The sequence below is a fragment of the Ruditapes philippinarum genome, unplaced genomic scaffold (genome assembly GCF_026571515.1).
Source record: "Ruditapes philippinarum isolate M1 unplaced genomic scaffold, ASM2657151v2 ctg1838_1_1_1_1, whole genome shotgun sequence".
NCBI lineage: Eukaryota > Metazoa > Mollusca > Bivalvia > Venerida > Veneridae > Ruditapes > Ruditapes philippinarum.
The window spans coordinates 166,655-189,019 of NW_026866072.1; the positions used below are offsets into that span (position 1 = coordinate 166,655).

The window sequence follows — 22,365 nt, forward strand, 5'->3', positions numbered from 1 at the left end:
AAAAACTGGTTTAGTTTACTGGCCAAAGTGTTTTTTTAGACACTATACCATAACTCCAAAATATTAGGCTTTTGTGAAATAAAAACATTTCTGAGGCATAAATGACCTTTATGAAAATTTATAGATATTATGCGTAAGGTATGTTTTAGAATGCATTAAAATAGAGTGATTTAAGAATCCCTAAAGAAAGCCCAACTCGGCAAAATAGAAAATGTTGCAGGCTCGGTTTGATTGAGCCTGTTCATGGACGGTACTGTCAAGTGCAAACTACCGTCCACGCCCCCTAGCGCCGGCTTAAGCAGAATTCAACATTTAACATGAACTGGTAAAATTTAGAATTTTGAAACATCCGCAGATGTGAAGTTCCATAACAAATACATTTCTTTAAAGTAAAAGCATTTTACACCAAAGTAGGAAGAAAAATATTCGTATATGTATCTTAAGTTTATTTTGTAATCTTAACGTATATTTATATATATTACGTTATGTCTGTAATGTTTCATGCACAACAATTTCTAAATATGACAATTTTCAAATTTAGGTTATGCCTTCTTTTTCTTTTCAGGTCGTATTTGTTTAAACAGTCATATAGTACATGATTGAAACGGCGAATTGAATAATGATAGCAGTATCATAGCAAAAAAGATAAGTGACAATGACATGCAGATAAATCAAACTGAATTGATGTTTTTAATGTTACAATTACTCAGAATAAAGTAATTACTTGCATATAATTACATTGTTCTGTTTCGTTCATGTTCATAACATAATCAGATGTTTCTTTTAGTATAGTTCAAGTTTTGGTTAAAAATTGTAGTAAGATCCATATGGTCTATGAAAAAGAGTGGTGTCGAAGACTATGTATCAAGGAATAAATAGCCGAGAATATTTCTGTTAGTCTTTTGAAGATAAAACATACTGTTTTGTGTGACATATTAATACATAATGTTCTAAGTCACAATGAACACTTTGATTTTAACAAATGTTGAAAAAAAGTTAAAAGGACTTTTCTATCTCCAAAAGTTTTCTTAGAATTTCTTACGCTATTTAAATTGACGTTATACTATCATTTAAACGTAAATAAACAAATTTTATATGACAAATACTTCATAATACATCATCATACATGCGATTGTTGTGTTATATACCTCGAATAATTTTAAGCATCTTATTTCTTCTAAAGTCAGTATCATTTATTTATAACACACAATCCCTATTTTATAGCTTCGTTGGAACTGGAAATATCTCTTTAAATCTACCTTGAATACATAAACGTAAGATGTTGTTGTGCTGTTGCGTTTAATTTTGTTCGTATTTTTGTAAAACTAGACATCAGTGATCTTTCTATTATATCTCTGGAGGTATAGCTAGTTTCAAACTGTCTGAGAGAATAATTAAATGCATTAATTTTGTTTATTTCTTATGTTTGCTTTCACAAGGGGCAATGAAGTGCAGTGCACGTGCATTTATTTACCTTGTGGCATATTTTATATAAAGTTAAGATACCTTTGCAATTCGTATGGTGCATTGCAGAATGTGAGTATGTCCCTAAACAGAATTAAACTTTTTTATTTTACTTTTGCTTTCTGAACAAGCGATATATTTAATCGCAGGAACACCAAGGACTGTATTTTCATACGACATAGTGTTGATAAAGTAGTTTTAATTATTCAAATTAGATTTTGCTGTTTTGACATAATGAAAACAGTCATATGGGTATTTTTTCAAATACATTTATCTTGTGATGGAAAGATGAGAGTGGTCGGCGATCTATACAAACGAATGCGCTTTACAAAAATAGTAATTACTTAGTAAAGATATTAAAGAAATATATTCATTTGTTTTTCCTTGACCATTTTAAACTAACCATAAAAAAATTCGAGAATATAGCTCTATATTCAATCAAACTAAAATAAATTATGTATAACTATGAATAGCACAAATTGCAATGAATGTGCAAAATCCTTATCATTATTGCATCAATCAATACAATAACAGTTTTAATCGAAGAATTAATGGATGAGAACAATACTATTTCTAGCCTTTGTATGAATTATTGAGAGGCTAGCAAACATTATGAGAGGGCGTTTGCCTAGGGAATATGTATTCTGCTTTATTTGGAATAAGATTCAAAATGTAAACAACTTTTTGACAATGACAATGGCAGTTTCAAAACATGTAAGCGGCGTGTTTTATTCTATTTAATTATATTTGCAATATCTTTCTTTTCTCTGAAGAGAAGAAATCAGAAACTTTAACAGAATTATGAGAATTCATTCCCAAAAGGACGTGTCCGGAAACTGTTCCAGTTTTATTTGCATTATGTAAAATGTTTACCATAGAACAATGTTACTCATTTTTTCCATTATATAAATTAATCTCACTCAATGGGAACTGAATTACAGTAAACGCTGATAAGGGTAAATTTCTTATTGAGCGCTTATTCAGTCAACAGTTAGTTACAATAAAAGATTGAAACCTTTCTTTCACTGGTGAAATTAAATGCCGTTTTCATTTAGCTGACAATTTCACAGTTTTACTTTCCTATCAAGATAACGCAAACAACAGTTTTCTGATGAGAGCGATAATTTGTACAGTCAACATAGACGGGCAAAGTATATGTTTGTAAATTCTTGCATAAGTGATAATTCCTTGTTAATTATAAAATATGATAAACAAGATCAACAAAGAAAGGCGGCGTTCAATGAACGCAAGTTCTCGTATGCATCAGAAGCATTTATATACGCCTCTGTTTTTCACTTTTATATTTGGCATTTTGCACATTCTGAATCTGTCATCCGTTTGGTGTTCAATCAAGAGGTTTTAGTAATGTCGCGTAAACAAGTTGAAATTGATATTCATCTTAACAATCCTTCTCTTTATAAGAGTATAGATCTTTCATTAACTAAATGCAGTTTAATGAAACAAATTCCAACTGAATTTCCTATTGGATTATATTGATATTTATTATATTTAATCCAATGCTAATATGGTTAAAATGATTAGAGAATGTGACACGTTTTTTATTGCGATAATCCTTTCATGTTTTTATTATGCATTTTTTTAACTCGACATTTATTATACATGTGCTTTGTATGAACATTATATAAAGCAATTTATGTCATCATCATCATCATAATAATTAAATGAGAGTCAAGGGCGTATATAAGGTATATAAGGTACTTCCAGATATCCAGGTACTTTAGAGGTTAATACTTGGTTGCTGCTCGCCATTATGCGATAATTGCCCGAAGATGTGAATAATGGCCGGAGGGCCGCAGGCCCGAAGGACATTATGAACTCGAGGGCCATTATCGTATAATGGCGAGCAGCAACCAAGTATTAACGTCTTAAATACCTATGTCCGAAACACGGCGATAAGACATCGTCGCTAATCTTGGTTGTCGCCCTTTCTAAGAACCGGACAGTTGTCGATGTAAACAAATATCTCTCATTTAACACTCTGATTAAGAGATCTAACACAAAATATATATGAGAAAATTTTGTTTTATTGTTGTTTTTATCGATAGTTTTTGTGAGAACAACATTTAGATCTAGTGCCAGTTTATTATGAACTTTTGTGCTTTCAAGACTGATGTTTAGGTTCTTATGCCACCGATCCGATCTTTTTTCTACATTCAATCTGAAAATACTTTTGGAATTTCTGAGGGTCATGTTTTGTCTTGAGTTTAAAATCTTCAATGTTAAGCTTTGCTGATTGCGATTAATTATTACATTTTATATATTTTATATTTTGTATGCAAGTGACTACAGTTCATCCAACCAGCGGCCCTCGAGTTGATTACGTCATTTTTCACGTTCGCTCATTCACTCGCCTATTAAACAATTTGACATGATGTTTTTCTACAATATCTTCAAATAATGATACTTTCTATATAAAGGAAAGAATGACTAGATGGACTTTTCTTAGATAATTGTTTTGTGTTTCCCGAGTAAGACTTTCAAATGTGCATCATTTTAGTTTCGGCTATAGTCTTCTGCTTAATATAACTAGGACACAAAAATAATGTTTTCTTTGATAAACTCCATTTTTTATAGGAATGACAGAATTTTCAAATTCTTAAATGTTTTGATCAGCTTTGCCGGTACAAGTGAGCGTGAACTTTGAATGTATTATTCACTACTATCTATGAACAGTTTCAATCAAATTCAATATGTTCGATCCTTGAATATCGTTCAGCAGGACATTATTGTTGACTTATGGGCTTATTAGATTCTTTTTTATACTTTTTTTCCGGCTGGCTGGTACCAATACCTCTTTAAATTTACCTTTGAATGTCTTGTCTGTTAATGATGTATTAGAAAAACATATTAAGCATATTTTATTTAGTTAAATTGAATCAATAAATGTTTGTATCTATTTATTTATATGATGTTTTGAATTCCGTAAATACATTAGTATTTGTGTCTGTTCTAAATATAGTAGCAAGCTATAACAGCCAATCCCATGATGTTGTACGTTGCCATTTTATAAAACTTATAAAGTACGTGATGATAATGATATAATAATATCAGTTGAGTTTTTGTAAAATATTAATTATATTTGCTCCATGATAAACTACAATCTAATAATTATTCAAACATGATTTTTATATTGACATATTAAAACAGGTTATTTAGGTGAGTTATATATACATACTCAAATAGGATGTTTATAACTACGTATTTAACTACGTATCTAAACAATATGCATATTTGTTTTATTTATTAAGATATACTTAAGCGTGTAATTGTTGTTGAAATTAAGCATGAATTATCGAATCTGTGTTGAATAAAAACAATACACGATATGTACAAATAGAATTTCAAATTGGATTACTGATAAAAATGGGACGGGCTGTTGCTGCAGCTTGAAAATGTATAAAAACTAATGTTCAGTACTGATGAACTATATATATGGTGTTGCTTAAATATCGGAAGCAGTAACCTCAATACAAGAAACATTCCTATGCAACCAGGCACATACTGTATTAGCAATGTTTGCAAAGCAATGATGTTGTTTTTGAAATATATTAGACATGTTTCGTTGCATAAAGCATGGCATGTTCAATGTTTTATTTTTTAGCAATAAACTATTAATCAAGGCTGTACTCATTTTCGTGTCTTCATTTATTTGATCTTCTTCTTCCAACGTGTAGCATCTCGAGTACTGACGAAATGCAAGCACCTAGACAAGTTGACGTCATTTGTGAGATCCTCTTTTCATACGATTATACAGTATGTTGGTCTTTTTGTCCCTAAGTGTCGCAAGTGAACAAGAACAGTTTGCGATTGAATAACATGAATATGAGAGGATTGCAGGCACTGTTGAGTGGGTATAGACAGTTGAATAAAAGAGTTAATTTCTCTCCCACCGTACCTGGGTGAAATATGTGCATCAACATTACTATAAAATAAGGTGTCCAGCATAAGAAAAAGGCTGAAAGATAAAAAAAATTAAAAAAATAGAAGTTTACATTACTCAGGCATCTTGCTTCATGTAGATTATTTATTATCTGTTTTGCTTTAATCTTATTTATGCTAGTCAGTTAAATGATCTTTATCATTTAACTATAAAAATAAACTACGATTTTTTTTAAAATGACAATGAGATTAATTTTTCCACTAAAAATGAACAAAAGTCATTTAATACCATTAGTATAAACATATTTTATTTAGTAAATTTACAAGCAAGTATCATTTTACATCACAATATTAATGTGTTTCCCTTTTGAATATTCAAAAATGGTAATTAACTTTTACATAAAGTAAATACAGCTTGTACGTGTATATAATACACTGTAATAGGTATTGGTGTAAATTTTAAAGAAATTAAATGCAGTTAGCTAAAATTTTAATTTTGATCAAAAATTAAAAATTGTGACAGTTTCTGATAAAAAAAACATGCAGTGTTTAATGAAGTTGACGCTTAGTTAATTTTGTAATACAGTATATAACATACCCAAACAAACGACCAATGTCATTTTGATGCTCTTTATCTTAGCCTTCGGAAGTCGGTCTGTAATGATATATGATATTAAGATATCAATAATGTGTCGAGATGTACTAATTGTAACATATCTTGACATAAAGTGAACTATGGCATGTTTAACGTTGCAAAATTCAATAAATCTATTTTTAGTCCATATCCAATATTTATATTGTATAACTTTAATTTTATATTCTATACCATAATATTTATTCAATCCTACTGAATATTTGTTCATCATAAAAAAGTATGTGTGTGCGATAATTTTCTATAAATATGTTCTATATATGAAAATATATAGTGTATAATTGAAAATATTTATTGTAGTAATACTGAAAAATATTTATTCGATAATTTGAGTTATGAGATAGAACACTTAGCATATTAAGTTCCACCTGTAAATTAAGCACAAAATTCTGATAAAGCGTTATCATCCTGATTAAACTACACTAAAGTGTAGTGGAAATTACCAGTGTCCCTCTGAATAGTACTTGTAAAAAGTGTATATGCTTAATCCTCCTTATAAATATATATGTATGCCTAAAAATGGAAAATGTCTTCAGGACATACGAGGGATGATAAAAAAATAAACCGGTTTCGGGCTGTCAATTGAAGAATTTTCAAATTATCATTTATCGTTACATATCACAATTAATCTGTAAACAGATGCTGTATCTAATATGATTACGCAAATGGCTTGTACTTAACAGCGAATTAAAAAAACCATGGCAACGCACACCCGGTGCAGTGCATAAATTTGAGCTGACAATAGGCGCTTCATGAAGCGTATATTTTACAATTTGATTTCAAAATACGCTGAAACGTCATGAGCCGTATTTGACGTTGTCAGAAAAAATCACTTCATTTAAACCACATTAATGGTTGCAATCACAATTCATATGTCACTTGTAAAAGAAAATCTCGCGTTACAATTATGCCGTCGGAACGTCACGAAATTCGATCAATAAGAAATTGTGTCAATATTAATTCGAGAAACTGATTATAACCTTGAAAAGGGTAATGGAAAAAGGGAAAAGGTTAAGGTAGCCACAGCATAGTATTTGATTGACATAAGTGATTAACAAAGGGTGATTGAGAAATAGGAAAAAGAAAAATAAGGGAGAGACAGAAAGAAAAATTTTCAAGGACGTTGGTGACTTCAATTGCCAAGAGAGACGTTGAAAAGTGGTAGGCGATTGACTGCGAACATTATAAACGATGTGTTCGACAGTAGCTGAGGGACTGTGTAATCAAATCTAACTTGAGAACTATAAATGCATTTATCACAATGGTCATAGCTTTCGCAGAAGTGGTGGGTTCATCGCAACAGCGATGGATATTTCATCGTAGAAGCGGTGGATAAAATATGGACGTTTGCTTCTAAGTATATGAATGAAATTTACTTTATGTTTAAATGCTTAACCGGAAACACCTAGTGAGACTGGAGCACACATATGTACGTTTCCAACTTATTACACGCACAGCTAGCAATTCATTGCCATTTGTGCTACAGTAGGGTGAACGTTTCGGTTGTCTAAAATAGCGTTTTTCGTTTATCGTGCGTGCGTATATCGTTCAACGTGCGTTTGATAAAACGCTTTCTCAAGCGTGCATCGTTTACAAGCGTTTAACGTAAATCGTTTTTCGTGTATCGTTTTTCGTTTACCGTGCGTTTGAAATTCCCAGAAAGGTTTAGCGTGCGTCTGAGTTTGTCTAAACGTTTAAGTACCAAGTTTTGCGTCTGTTACTATTGAGAAGTTATAAATATCTTAAATAGAGCTAAAGTTGTTAAAACATTATATGATTACGATATTTTACTAAATGTTTAGAAACGTTTTTATTTTGCGTGCTTTTAAGCGTGCGTATATCATTTAGCGTATATCGTTTAGCGTATATCGTTTTGCGTGCGTCTGCGTATTTCGTTTGGTAAAGCTTGCATGTAACCTTCGTTCGTATAGCGTGTAACGTGTGTGCGTATTTTCGAGAGCGTGCATTTTTCGTGTAAACTGAAACGTTCACCCTACTTTAACACTTATGTACAGGTTGACGAGGGGACGCCACTTTTGCCTATTTTAGGTTAAAACACGTACAAATGTGTGCAAAAAGGCCCCTAAATGGACTAGCATTACATCATATGTATAATACTTGCACAAAACAACCATATGTTGGACTTTCTGAAAATTGTTACATTGTATTGCCTTTCTATAAAATGATTGACAAAAATTGATTACAACGCAGGCGGCGGTGGATTCGATTGTAACGCAGTGCTTTGGTCCCTATACTATTAATGTCTATTGTGAGGATTAACTTGACATAGCGAATTTTTTTTCAATTCAGAACAAAACTTTTCGTACGCTTTCTTTTAGTGTTTAAAACAATATGATTATAAATAATACGAATTTTACACTAGCTGCCGTACAGACCGGATTGTCTAGCTCGAGGTTAACTGTTTACTGCGGTTACGATCGAGGCTTTGTCGAGTTGCCACTTAACAGTTACCCGAGAGCATGATATTCCCGGCTGTACCGACAGCCGGTGTTTGATTCTTTTGTCTTGCATATAACATACCAATTATTTTCAGAACAAAAATCACAAAAAAACTGAAAGTATGATACCGACTTGTACAGATTTATATATACCTTGTAGGCAATTGATCAGCCGCAATTAACAATATATGAAACACGTATTGGCCTACTTAGTACTAAAGAACTTCTCCGTTAAAAACAATACGCTTGCGACGTCGTTAACGCCAAATTTTAAAATTACACCGTGCGCCGGGTCATTTACATGCGCTTGCATTAACGGCATAAAATTTTCATTTGTTAATGTTTCTTGTTGGTATTTTTAGTTTCATATAGGGGTATATTCCGATTTATGTTCCGTGTATTTTTATGTAATTGCATCATATCCCCGCATAGGTTTATATCGTGGATAAAATATTAGGCATATGAAAAACCATTATTATACGATTGTATGTCCTGAAGACTTTTTCCATTTTTAGACATACATATACATTTATAAGAGATTTAAGCATATGCACTATTTACAAGTGACATTCACAGGGAGGCTGGTCATTTTCACTTTACTATAGACTAGTTTAATCAGGATCAGAAATTCGTGCTTAATTTATAGGCGGGGCTTAGTATACTAAGTTTTCTGTCCCATGATTTGATTCAAATTATCGAATAAATATTTTCAAGTAGATCTATACAATAAATATTTTTAATTATACAATATATATTTTCAAATATAGAACATACATATAGAAAATTATAGCACACAAATATTTTTATGATTAACAAATATTCAACAGGTTTGAATAAATATTATAGTAAAGAATATAAAATTTAGAGTTATGCAATATAAATATTGGATATAGAACAAAAACTTAATTTATTGAATATTGCAACGATTCACTTGCCATAGTGAACAGCTAAATAAAAAAAATGTTTATTAAGTAGAGGTCTATTCCGTGAAATGTTGTAAATTCCTAAGTGTTATTGATAAAAATGTAACTAAATTCGAACTGAAAATGTAGTAATATTATTTTCTATTCTTATACTAATAGTACTTATTAGTATTAGACATAACAACAAACCACGAAATAATAACATATTTAAGTTGCAAGTGTGAAATACATGATCCGTTATAAAATATCTTTACGTAAGTGTATCTGTTATAATAATTCAAAGTTAATTGCCCTATAAATGTCAAGTACACAATTCTTAACATATTGGAAAACAAATGATACTTTGTCAGTCATACCTCTGCTTGCATCGGTGTTGATCTCTGATAATTTCACCCTTGAACGCCATTTCATCCAGACTATGATACATATACCCACATAACATACTGTTATACCGATTGTTGGTAACACATAGACTATTACTGCAACTGTTAAACTATACGGCTTTAAAATAAAATCAAGTGAAAAGCATGTGTAAGTGATTTGTTTTCTGCAAAAAAAAACCTTTGACAAGAATCGACAAACATCGCAATAATATTTTATTGTTACTATTCAGACTGATATATCCCCTACGCTTGTTTTTTTTATTTAAAATGTGTAGAATGTTACCTATATCATCCACAATGATACCAATACATTTGTTAAATCTTGTGAAATACCAATCAGATATGTGCACATTCATATTCGTTTGTCATTCATATTATATTTGATCTGATATATCTTTTTAAAAAAATCTATCTAACGCTTATTTTCAATATTGCCAACCGCTGTATTACCTTCCACCAATGATCTGGAAATTTAATTTTACAGCCACCTTTTTGTTCATAAATATCAGCACCATTTGGATTTGCATTTACTCCCTGACTGTAAATTATGAAAAAACTTGAGGCCACTATACTGATAAGCCATGCCCCTCCGACCAAGCACTTGTTCATATACTTATGAATACCTGCAAAGATAGATATATAATATAATAATATTCTCCAATTTACATTCAATTCGTTTGATAATCATTCGTCTTGAAATGAATGACTAATTTTACTACAAAGAGTATAGATCTATTATTATTAGAATGTCTGTTTTGTATAAAATTTATCAAATTGAATCGAATCGAATGACTGAGTGTATAATTTCCAAATAAATAAATAAATAAATAAATAATGAATATGCGTGAAGCATGTACGAAAACATAACAGAAAAAGCTCAATGTATTTTCCGAAACATTTTGGTCTGTTTTCATAATAAAAGGGTTTCATCGGTGGGATGAGAATTTCTCTTAATAAATGACGTTATAGTTTTTAATTTAGTAATGAAATACAGCAACAACATACCTATTCTAAGAACATTCAATGGATACTTGATTGCCAGAAATCTGTCTACACTCATGCTGATCAGAAGATTATTAGATGCAATCACAGTCGTTGTTGACATAAAACGATTAAGTCTACACATAATGTCACCACCATACCATTCTTTATGCATTGCACTAGTTATACCAAGTACAAGAACACTACATACACCCACGAGAAAATCTGAAATTTAAATTATAACCAACGATTCAGTTATTGTACAAACTAAGCAGACGTAAGACAAGAGTAATTGTAAGCGGGTAACAATGTGTTAATTTAACTGTACATTCATCCATTCGTTACCCAAAGTTTTACTTTGGATTAAACTAATCGTTCACCTAACGTTAAAATTATACTTTTGTTTGCAGGTTATCTAAGTCACAATATTCAGCTTCATTATCCTTAATATATTGCTAAGGATATGTATTTTAGATACAGCTTGATGTATCAATATTTGGATTTGAATGAACATATTTATATGAAGAACTAGATACTTATGAGATTAACTAAATTTAAATTTAAAGAAACACACTTTTAATAATAATCCACGGTACACAAAAATGTTTTTCTCACCTGCTATTGCTAAATTCAGTACAAAATAGAAGAGACGACTCTTCTCATGTTTTCTGAACACGAGGGTGTAAATTACAAGTCCATTCAGGCAAACTATGGTAATGAACAACAGTAAGGAAATGGCTGCAGCAGCTTCTTCGTATGGCTGAAATATTGAAATAATCATTCACATATCTTACAGCAATTCTATTATACAGGAGATCTGCGCTAGTTTGGCGCAATGGTTTTATAAATCTCAAATGTGCGTGAATAATTGCGGAACGTTATTACGTCAGAATAATTTATTACTCCAAGATGCAACGAACAAACTGGAAAATAATACCAAATAAAATTTATACAGCAATATTTTTTTCCAATAAAGAAAGTAAAAAGGAGAGCGGTCGATCTACGAAACAATATCTGCTACTTTTGCTGTACATATAATACACACGTGAATAACGTTGCATTAAAATCTCTTTAGCAATGACAACTCGTTAAAAAAATGAATCTGATTTTATGAAAGTTGGAAACAGAATGATGCACATAATGCATTACATAAATAATAATAGTAATAAAAATAATTATAATAATAATACTAAACAATTTATATTCCTGTTAACGGTAAGTTCAGCAAAATATATACTTTAATTGACAGCGATATGAATTAAATAAAGATATGTTTATTATGTTCAACTTTGGGTAAAATTCTTCTAGTATTAATTCATTGAAATCTAATAAATTCGTCCTGAATATGTCTAATATGAATAAGTGAATGTTTGGGAAGTTGCATTCTTTATGACTTGTGACTTGTGTTATGTATATAGGCTTTATTTTAAATGTATCCTAAATAGGTCAGTAGGTAAAGCGCAAAACTTATAATTGCAATGTTGTGGTTTCAATACCTACTCTTGACACTATCGCTTTTAATAATTTTATTTATTCAATGTTTACATAATTGTTCATGTTCATTCATCTTCTTTCAAAAAAGTTCTGTTCATGTTCATTCTAAAATATTCGTTCTCTTAGTAGTTTGGAATTCTAAATTGTTCATTAAGGTAAATTGCTCGTCCGGGATAGAATTTTTGTGTATGTCATTTCATTATTCATTAAACAAATGATTGCTTTAAAAAAACTGTCTGTAAAACACAGCAACAAATCAAAACGTATTTTGATTTTAACAGTTTGTTAAATGTTTGTACTTCAAGGTGTTTGCTAATAGTAATTTTGTGTAACACTTGCCAAAATTATGTTGGTTTCTTCTTATACAAACTGCCAGTTTTTAAATGACACTATGTCAACATACTGTGATTACCTGTAGTGTGTAGAGGTAAGAATGTTACATATTTTATCAGTGTGTATTCAAAAGATGTTCATTTTATATTTGAAAATAGATTGTACGGTAATTGTCAGGGGTTTTCTTTACAAATATCAAATTTAAGCATTATATATCTTCATTTTGTACATATAACTCTTAACTATAAAAATTAAGTAATATGCACTTGATAAAAATACCAAGAATTTATTTACTAAACAGCAAACTCAGTCATGGTATTTTACTGAATTCTAAAATCATGATGATACTTCATATACATATACACGAAGTAACAATTTCTAAGAATTTATTTAACAACAATGCAATCGTCACATTACTTATAAACATTTACTTATTATGATTTGATAAATATTATGATAGAAACATTATATACACTTGGTACAATTGCTACGAACTTAAAAATCAAACTGCCTTAATCATTCAAAGTGATCAAAAGGATGATAATATTTCTATGCAAAAAAGATAGAAGAATGTAAGAGAAGAATGAATTCCTTAATTCGCAATGTGCAGCTACATAGAGCCATTAAAGCAGGTATTTTTCTGTTCAAATGTGCTTTTTGTATATTTAATGTATTAAATCTAAAACTAGACCTGAAGATCTTGTATATCTATCTCTTTTTAATGATTTATACGACGACTTTCAGGACACTTTGTAGACGAGGTTATACAATAATGATCAGCAGTCATATCAACATGATAATTTAATATTTTGCTAAAGTATTTATTTGCTATTGTTTTTTGTCTTAATTAAAAAGACACGAGAACAGTAATATTTGCAAAACGCCATTTACCATGGCAATATGATAAACGCGGTTCAGCAAAAGCACTTTGATTTCATTGCAATATCTTCCCGAATAAAAAGTTGTTAAGAATTGTAGTTTTTGCACGTACTCTGTTGTAAATATGACTTAATGAAAGGAAACCATTGGATGATATTTAATAAACTCATGAAGTCAACTCAACAATTTGTTAACGACGGTTATATACATCAAATTTCGACAAAGCAACGTAATGTTATTAAACTTCATTACAACGCTAATATCACATCGACTGACCAAAACTTTTTTCAAGTCAACTTCATGTTAACAAAGCTACAGAAAATATAGATAGTTTAGGAGGCACGATGTAAACTTCGCTTACAATTTAGGATCATAAGCAGTGTCGTTAAGTTACACCTGGGAATATGAAAAGACATGAAACATATATCAATCTCACAAGTTTTATAATTTTATGTCGCACAAGTGACAACTTGCGCGACGTTCAGTAATGTCTAGAGCCGTAATGTTTTCTTTATTTCTTAAACTACTGATCCAATTAATTTGATATACTTCAAGCTGGAAATATCAGCGTTCTAAATGCAAAGTGAAGCACGGTGTTGGATTTATATCTGCAATTGGTTGTTTTTGTTGGTTTCAAAGTCATACCAGTACGACTTTTGAATATAATAAGGGTCAAATGATGAATGAAGACCTCAGATGCCCCTGTCGTGCATTTGTCCGGGCATCTGAGTATAACTACTTAGTAGTATTTTCGTGACCTTTTTAATTATCCTCCTAATTTGAAATTATCTAAAGTCCATGACAGGATCAAACGCACTCTCGAACGTGAAATAATAGCTATGTTAACATCTTCTCAATTACATGATTAATTAGCTTTATCTGTACATTTGCTGTTAGAACTTATAAAATAAGCACACATTTTGGCAAAATACTTTTTTATTATATGTTTCATCTCTTTGTGATTTACTGGCAAGATGGCATTTAAATGAACATGTTCAAAGTCTGCTCATTTTTTATTGCTCGTCATTTTCGGTTATATTGCTGGTAAGACTTGAAAATATCGTTCTTAAATCGAATTTCACAGTTGCTATCTTTGAAATTGACCAAGTAACATATGCACCACACAAAGAATCAACATCTAATTGAACTATAGATACTGGTTGAAAAAAGTATTATCATAATTTTTATAATGTTTACCTACATCGAGTCGTGAGTGCATTCAAATTAAATATATTTGTGAGAAGTTTTTTTCACATTCATCAAGATAAGATAAAAAGTATTGCTAATGATGAAATTTGACGTTTTATATATTTAAGTAATCACTAAGTTCCAATTTCTAAAAATATCCACATTAACTATCAATGGATCCCTTTCTAGAATATGTCACGGTACATAACTTGGGTTTTAACAGATAATGTTCTGAATAATGGAAGATCAGCGCCTGTCTTGTATTAATTCTACGTCAATCAAACAGTCGTCTGTTCCAATTTAAGAAAAGGAAAGAGGCTTTAAGGGGCATTATTTTGTGCACAATAATGGTTGGCCTAAACAGTAACATTTTTCTGTCAAAGACACTTTTATTCGGACAGACTTACAAGCTGGGCATTATCGTGTACAAAGTACATGCTTAAAACAAATAAATGGGCGCCTGTTATGAGAATATTGTTTACTTCATCTGAAAAATACTTTCCAGAGACACTTTTGCCTTTTTACTGGCATCTTAACTGCAATATCTGCACTAAACAAAAACATTACATGCACAACGGTTTTGTTTTTGCACTTAACGAAGATTAAATAAATTCTGTCCTTTTGTTAGCTTTTGAGCCAGTATTTTACAGTCAACAGTTCCTTCAAAATAATAAACCCAAGTGTCAACCACCTGTAACTACATTTTACAAATTCCTTTTCATCATATTTTGAAAATATTTTGAAAAGCTGTAAGGGTACTTTAATCTTTTTTTGATTTGATCTTCAGCCAACAATAAGGCACCCCATGTAAGGAATATACCTGTTATGAAAGATATTGTTTCAAATATAATCAAAATAACAAGTGAAATACTAACTTTTCGTGCAATATCGCCAACTGTAAATTTAACATTTTTGTTAAAAAACGTCTCTAATTATTTATATATTGTCGCCACCAGATGTACGCTTACACCTTCCTTGTTTGAGTCTAACCATTTATTATATTTCCTTTTCTATTATGTGAATTTTGTCATAAGACTTATTACATGTTATGTTAATGTCAGACATTGCAGCCAATATCTGTTTCAAAGGGAAATCAAGGTAAGAACAAGCTGTTTATACGGGTTCGTATATTTTCCTTCTTGTCAACACTTTTGCCAACAATTTTAGTATACTCAACGTCTATGTGTGAATTCGAATGGTTAATTGTTCAGTAATTTATAGCTACATTTATTTATACACCCTTCTGTAAGTACGAAACAACTTTCTACGTACATGCCTTTATTTGTTTCCATTTGTATGAGGTTTATGTACAACGGCACACTGTGCATTTTTTTCGCACATCTCTCTTATAAGCTAGTATTAATGGCGAACATGTTTGACAAAAAAAATACTTAAATATTTCTCTGAATACCTTTATAAAATTCTCATAAATTAAAAGTTTGCAATAACATGGAAATTTTGTCGGATATAGAACTTTAAAACATAATTTATTTAATAAATTGCTAATATTAAACCGTTTTGGTGAAAAGCAATTGTTTAAGTATTACAAAAATATTATAGTATACAATTTCAGTCAACAAGCGTGACGGAAATACTCCGAATGATTAAATTATGTTGTTAAAGATATACAAACATACGTTTCAGCATAAGTGTAGCAAGTTGTTACTCAATGTTAAGCTATGTAATAAAAACTCACTGCATCACGTAAATAGTATTATTTTGACTACCCTGGTAGATCATTTATTTTCACTTTGTATGAATATACCATTGATAAATATCAAATATTAATTAATAAATAATTATATTATATATTTGTATTATAATATTATTTTCGTTCTCTTACCTCAGATGAAGACATATCCGTTCGATTTTTACTTTGAACATAATTTGTACCTGCCGTCACATTTACAAGACTATAATTGTCCATGTTAAAGACCTTAACATTAAATATATACTCCTGAGAACATGAGAACACTTTTAAGAACCTTAAACAAGGTTATACATAAATTGTTAATTCCAATTTACTATTTTGTTTCTGTAAACGGATCTTAAATTAATCGAAATAAATATTTCTTAAAAATTCTCAAATACCCAGTCATTATAACTTGCAGGAACTTATAAACTTTGATAATATTCGGCTAAGATAGTAAACGTTATGTATTTATAACACAAGTCACAATAATTCACTATTTCTGTAGGTATAACGCAAGTTACAACAATTCACTATCAAAACAGATTTCATAAAGTGTATGTAGTGTTTTCACTTCAAGTGTTCTAACAGCATGGCTAATAATAGTTTTTGTCCTTGAAAAGGTGAATGTTTTAATATTCAATGAAACTCGGTTATAACGAACTAGTTCGGACCATGATATTTAGTTTGCTATATCCGAATTATCTTATAAACAATATAAGAAAGTAGTATTATCTTATGAACAGCTAATATATAAAGAACATAAATAACATGAACAGCTTACATGTTCGACGATCCGATATAATTTTATATATAATAAAAATATGAAAATATATAAAAATATATATATTTATATATAGATAATTGTTATTTATTCTTATTACCATACGTTTATAAACTAACAAAGTCAGAATTATATATTATATATTTAAGTTATTTTTGTATTTTTATTGTGACGTAAGCACTTTATTACGTACCATAGTGACGAGCTATTTATAACTACTTTTACAACAGTTGGCGAAATCTATCAATAGTTCTACTTTCTGACCAAAAAGTCGCAAAATTTGACATGTCGTCATTAAAAATCATAAACATTTCCAATTTGGAACAGGTAAATATGGTTAAACAAGATTAATAAAATATTAATTGTCATTTATTGACAGCTGATCTATTTATAGTAATAAATGCACTAATCTTTATCTAGGAAAACCAACAATATAACATTACAACAATAATAAACAGTTACTTTTATACATAAATGAGGTAAATATAAATCTTGTCATTTCAATTTTTATAATGGATACAAATTATCTTATTTAACTCTTGGTTATACAAAAAATGCCGAATCTATAAACGATTACTTGCTTATCACACTTGAGCCGTATCGTTGCGTCTCTATCTGCCAACCAAGAGTTTCAATGTGTGAGAGCATGTCACAAATGTGATTTTTTCGTGGTTCGTTGATACATAATACCAACATAATTACTGCTTGTATGACAAACGTTCCATTATGGACCAAATCAATTCAAATGCCTTTCTTAATTCATTTTGTTCATCTTATGTTCTTTTTAAAATCATTAGACCGAATAAGATGTTTTATTGTGTTTCTGTAGTGATCTAAATCTGTTTTGGCTATTTCTATTACGTAATTTGTAATCCACGAATGCAATACCTCCACAAAAGAAACTTTATCTAACTTCTCACTAGCTTTATTAACTCTATAACTTTAAGTAGCTATCGTAGCTACCACGATGTGTTCTGCAATATTCATAGTTTATTTTGATACACCGATGTACATGATACATATATTATATTGATATTCATATTTACATCACATACTTGAGAAGGGAGGTTAAATAAAGGATACTCTAAAAAAGGTAGAAGCAGTGTAATGCAGAAAGGCTGATAGTTTGTCTCACGTTGTAGAGTTTACCATAACGTTTGACTAATTAAAATTAAATTTAAGTCATTTTTAGTAGGAAAATCTAGAAAAAAAATGTCAATTTTTACATATGATATCAAAAGGTTTAAACTGAATTAGTTTATTTATTGTTCAAAAATGTTAAAATGTTAATACTTGCATGCAGTCATTAATTACATTCATTCTAACATGCATTTTAAACTTCTTTTGCAATATTATTGGAGGAGTGGAATCGTTTTAAATTATTCACAATATATTACTAGCAAAATGAGATCCTTATATTTATAATTTATATTTGAATCTTCTCGTTCTTATTGGACCGTTTACATTTTAAAATATTGATTTGTGAATTGTTACTTGAAGAACCATCAATTGTACATACAGTTTATAGTGAACTCGGCTTGCAAAATTGGGGGTTTAAATTAATAAATAATAATATTGAGATATTTTGAAAATTTCTTTAAAAAGCAGGCGTAAGATATTAGCACATTAATAACAAACCAGGTTTTGCTTATATACGAGCAAAAATTGATACGTCCGAGTGTTCGGTATCTAGTCATAATATTTCTTCCGGAATATGTAACAGAACTCTCTGGTTCCCTTGCTTTAGCAATGAGTAACATGTCACACAAATTAACTTATGTTAAATACGGTCGAAAATATGATGCTGTTTACCTTATTACTTGTAATAAATGCAATATGTAATATTTTGGGAAAACTAAGCAAGTAGTTTCAATTCGTATGAATAGTCAAACATTTGATATTTGCAACTTTACAGATCCCTCTCTTCCACAAATGTTGCCTTAAGCTTAAAATTTGAATCATAATAATATCATTGATTATTCATAACTTCCCCATATATATCATTAAAAATAACATTGACAGTCTATAAAAATAAGCTTTCTGGATAAACAAAATAACAAACACAATAACAAGAAGGAATAAGCATACACTGAATGATATATGTTTAACATAATATTGTACGTATATATTTCAAGTACCAGTTCCTTTCCCTATTTACGTTTTTATATACTATATCGCTATAGTTAATATCAGTATTATATAAAAAAGTACTTATCTCTTAAAGTATTTGTATATTTAAGACTCTTAAAAAGACACATATTTTAATGTACTAATGTTATGTAACTATTATAAAATAGAGAAAAAAATCCCTAAAGAAAGCCCAACACGGCAAAACTGTAAAATGTTGCAGGCTCGGTTTGATTGAGCCTGTTCATGGACGGTACTGGAAAGTGCAAGTTACCGTCCACGCCCCCTAGCACCGGCTTAAGCAGAATTCAACATTTAAATAGAAAAATGGTGAAATTTTGAATTTAGAAACATCCGCAGATGCTTTCATACGGCGGTTATCATGGAACCTTCAATTTGGCACAGAAGTGTTATTTAATGAAAAGCGGCGTATGGTCTTCAAGTAATAGAATGCGTGTGCCCTAAACGTAAAAAAAATGGAAGGAACTAGGGGATCTGAGGTTATGAAGCCTGCATATCACAGACAAGACGTCAAAAGACAAATTTAAAAAGCAGGCAACATATCCTAAGGGTGATTATACAGTATTCAAGTAGGAATACTGGAACCACCCAAGTTGAAAAAGGCCAAATACAAGAAACTTTAAATACCATCTAAGATGTATACACAACAGTAATGTTGTGCTGAACGATCTTCAAGGATCGAAAAAATAACTTCATTGATTAAATGTACGGGGAGACTTTTTTACTTTTTTTAAAGCCTTGTCCGCTATTTCTTTGTTATTATATATATCATGATGAAGGCGTTACCTGACACGTTGATGAATAAAAGAAAATAATTAAGTTATATTCATACCATGTTGTTGAATGATCTATCCTAAATATTTTCTTTTCCAATCCATAAACAATATTTTACTTTCATTATGGCCATTATGGTTGATTCTATGTACTCTTTGTTTGTTTGCCTTTTGTTTAACATTATTTTTCGTGTACTGTTAAACGTTTTTGGCATTCATCGGTTCCTCGGCTGCGTCGGTCTTTCCTGCAGGACTAGATCGTGTTGGAGAAAATCTGTTGGGGTGGTGGAGTAAGCTAGGACATGTTTAACCCATTACTTCATGAGCATTTTGTAAAAAAAAACGGCTGTTTTCATTGAAAAGTATCCCGTTACAAGTTCAAATTGCTATAAAATTACAAAAACTGCTTCAATACTAATCAAACTTGTCACAAATGTTGACTGGACCATTGACTTTGTAACAATGTGCTCTGTCTTAAATTTCCTGTTACCATGGCAACAAGGGGACATTTCAAAATTGCCAAAAATCATTATTTTGCGTGTTTGTTTCCATCAAAATTGATTTCAAAGTGCTGCAACTTCTCAAGTTATTGAGATAGAGTCAAAGGCTTTTCAGCGTTTGTTACACGTTACGATATGATCGATCTGGGGTCATTTTTAGCCTCTCACAAGTCCAAAATTTTCTTGGCGATGAGGGGGACTGTCTTCCCCTTTAACCCCCCCCCCCAACAAGAAGGGGGCATATCCCCCTTCCGGCACCCCTTGACAGATCTTTTGGTTAAGGGAGGAAAAGGCCGGAAAAGTGGTCACTTTTTAAACAACATTTCTCAAACAAAAACAAGTGGTGGGGCCTAAATAAGGCATTTTTCACATTTTGAGACAACAAAAGGGAGGGGGGGGTGAAACAGGCGTTAAAAGTCATGCATATTGTGTAATGGGTTATTAACCCATTGATTTTGTTTTCAGTCCATATACGGGTCATTCAATTAATGTTATTTATCATTTCATTGATATTTCAATATTGCAATGAACGTGGTCCATTAAACATAAATCAACACTATTTTATGTAGGAACAAATTAATGACAACACATCAATGCCGAAGTTACGGACAATGCTAGATACAAAGAAGAAGAAACAAACGACAAGTCATGTTATCATTCAATTCTTTCTCTGGCGGAAATAATGAAATGTCCGACAAAATTGCATATGTTATAGGATTGCTGTTGCATTGATTTTAAGTTTTGTTATTAATAGTTTTCAATTTCAGACTTAATATGCTTTATTAAAAAGGCATAAAGTTCCTGATCAATTGATTTTTCTTTTCAACTATTATGCGTGGAACTTCACTGTGTACAGATTCGATGAGGCGGTCTTAACTGAAACGTTATGGATTAGATTTGATAAAAGACACGCACGATTTAGTTAGAGCTAGCAGTCATTCAACGAAAATCCAAATATACTATTTAGAATGTAATTGATGAAAAACAATATTTCAAAGAAAGTTGTTTCGATTATTTGAGCATGATACATAATCATCAAATAATAAAAATATTATAGAACATCAAGTGGCAAGAATCATTTAAATTATACATGTAGATATTCTTTATGATACTATTGAGTAATTTAATCGCTTGTTAACATCAAACTGCAACGCAATAAAATGAAATCAATAAGCACCAAAAGCAGCATCTGTGACAGTATTTTGTTTAAATATCAGTTCATTATTTCGTTCAATGACTACTAGTTATACTGCTAAACACTTTTCCCGTCAGACATGTTTACATAGTGTGGTTAGTTTGGTTATAAATTGTGCAGGTTATCTCGGAACGGATGTTCCGCAACACTTGACATACCATATATCATTGTGCAAATGACAATCTTACAAAACATTCAGCTGCTGTATCCATTTCGGTGAGGTTGAGCATAAAGCATTCGCATATCCGGAAATTTAGAAAACATTGTTTCAATTGAGGTACATGTTCTATTATATAATGAGTTATTAAAAGGAAACAAAAAAACGTCTCTTTTAATAACACATGGTTCAACCAAAGGAATGTTAACATATTTAAATTGTTCACTAATAAAAACGTTATTCAACAAAGTTCATAGATCTCAAATTCATATGAATTGTTTACTTGTTGTTTTACCTATCAGATATCTATTATAGTACTGTTATCAGGTTTAATTGGGATCACAATTTTTCTACGATAAGTCAATAGAAAATTTCGAAAATATGCCAATGAAGGTAATACGCAATTTTATTTCTATACTTGTAAGATATCATACCGTGAGAATATGGAGAGCGTTCGTCAGC

General features: G+C 30.6%; 1 protein-coding gene across 1 annotated transcript; it reads right to left on the reverse strand.

Annotated features, from left to right (window-relative positions):
• Window positions 1-4,714: 4,714 nt before the first annotated feature.
• Window positions 4,715-16,910, reverse strand: LOC132731193 (cardioacceleratory peptide receptor-like). The gene is made up of 7 exons (XM_060717329.1): window positions 16,500-16,910; window positions 11,378-11,522; window positions 10,787-10,987; window positions 10,232-10,404; window positions 9,755-9,899; window positions 5,963-6,019; window positions 4,715-5,440 (listed from the first exon to the last, which is right to left on the reverse strand). The coding sequence occupies exons 1-7, from the start codon at window positions 16,581-16,583 to the stop codon at window positions 5,259-5,261; spliced, it is 987 nt and encodes a 328-aa protein (XP_060573312.1). The 5' UTR covers window positions 16,584-16,910; the 3' UTR covers window positions 4,715-5,258.
• Window positions 16,911-22,365: the final 5,455 nt, after the last annotated feature.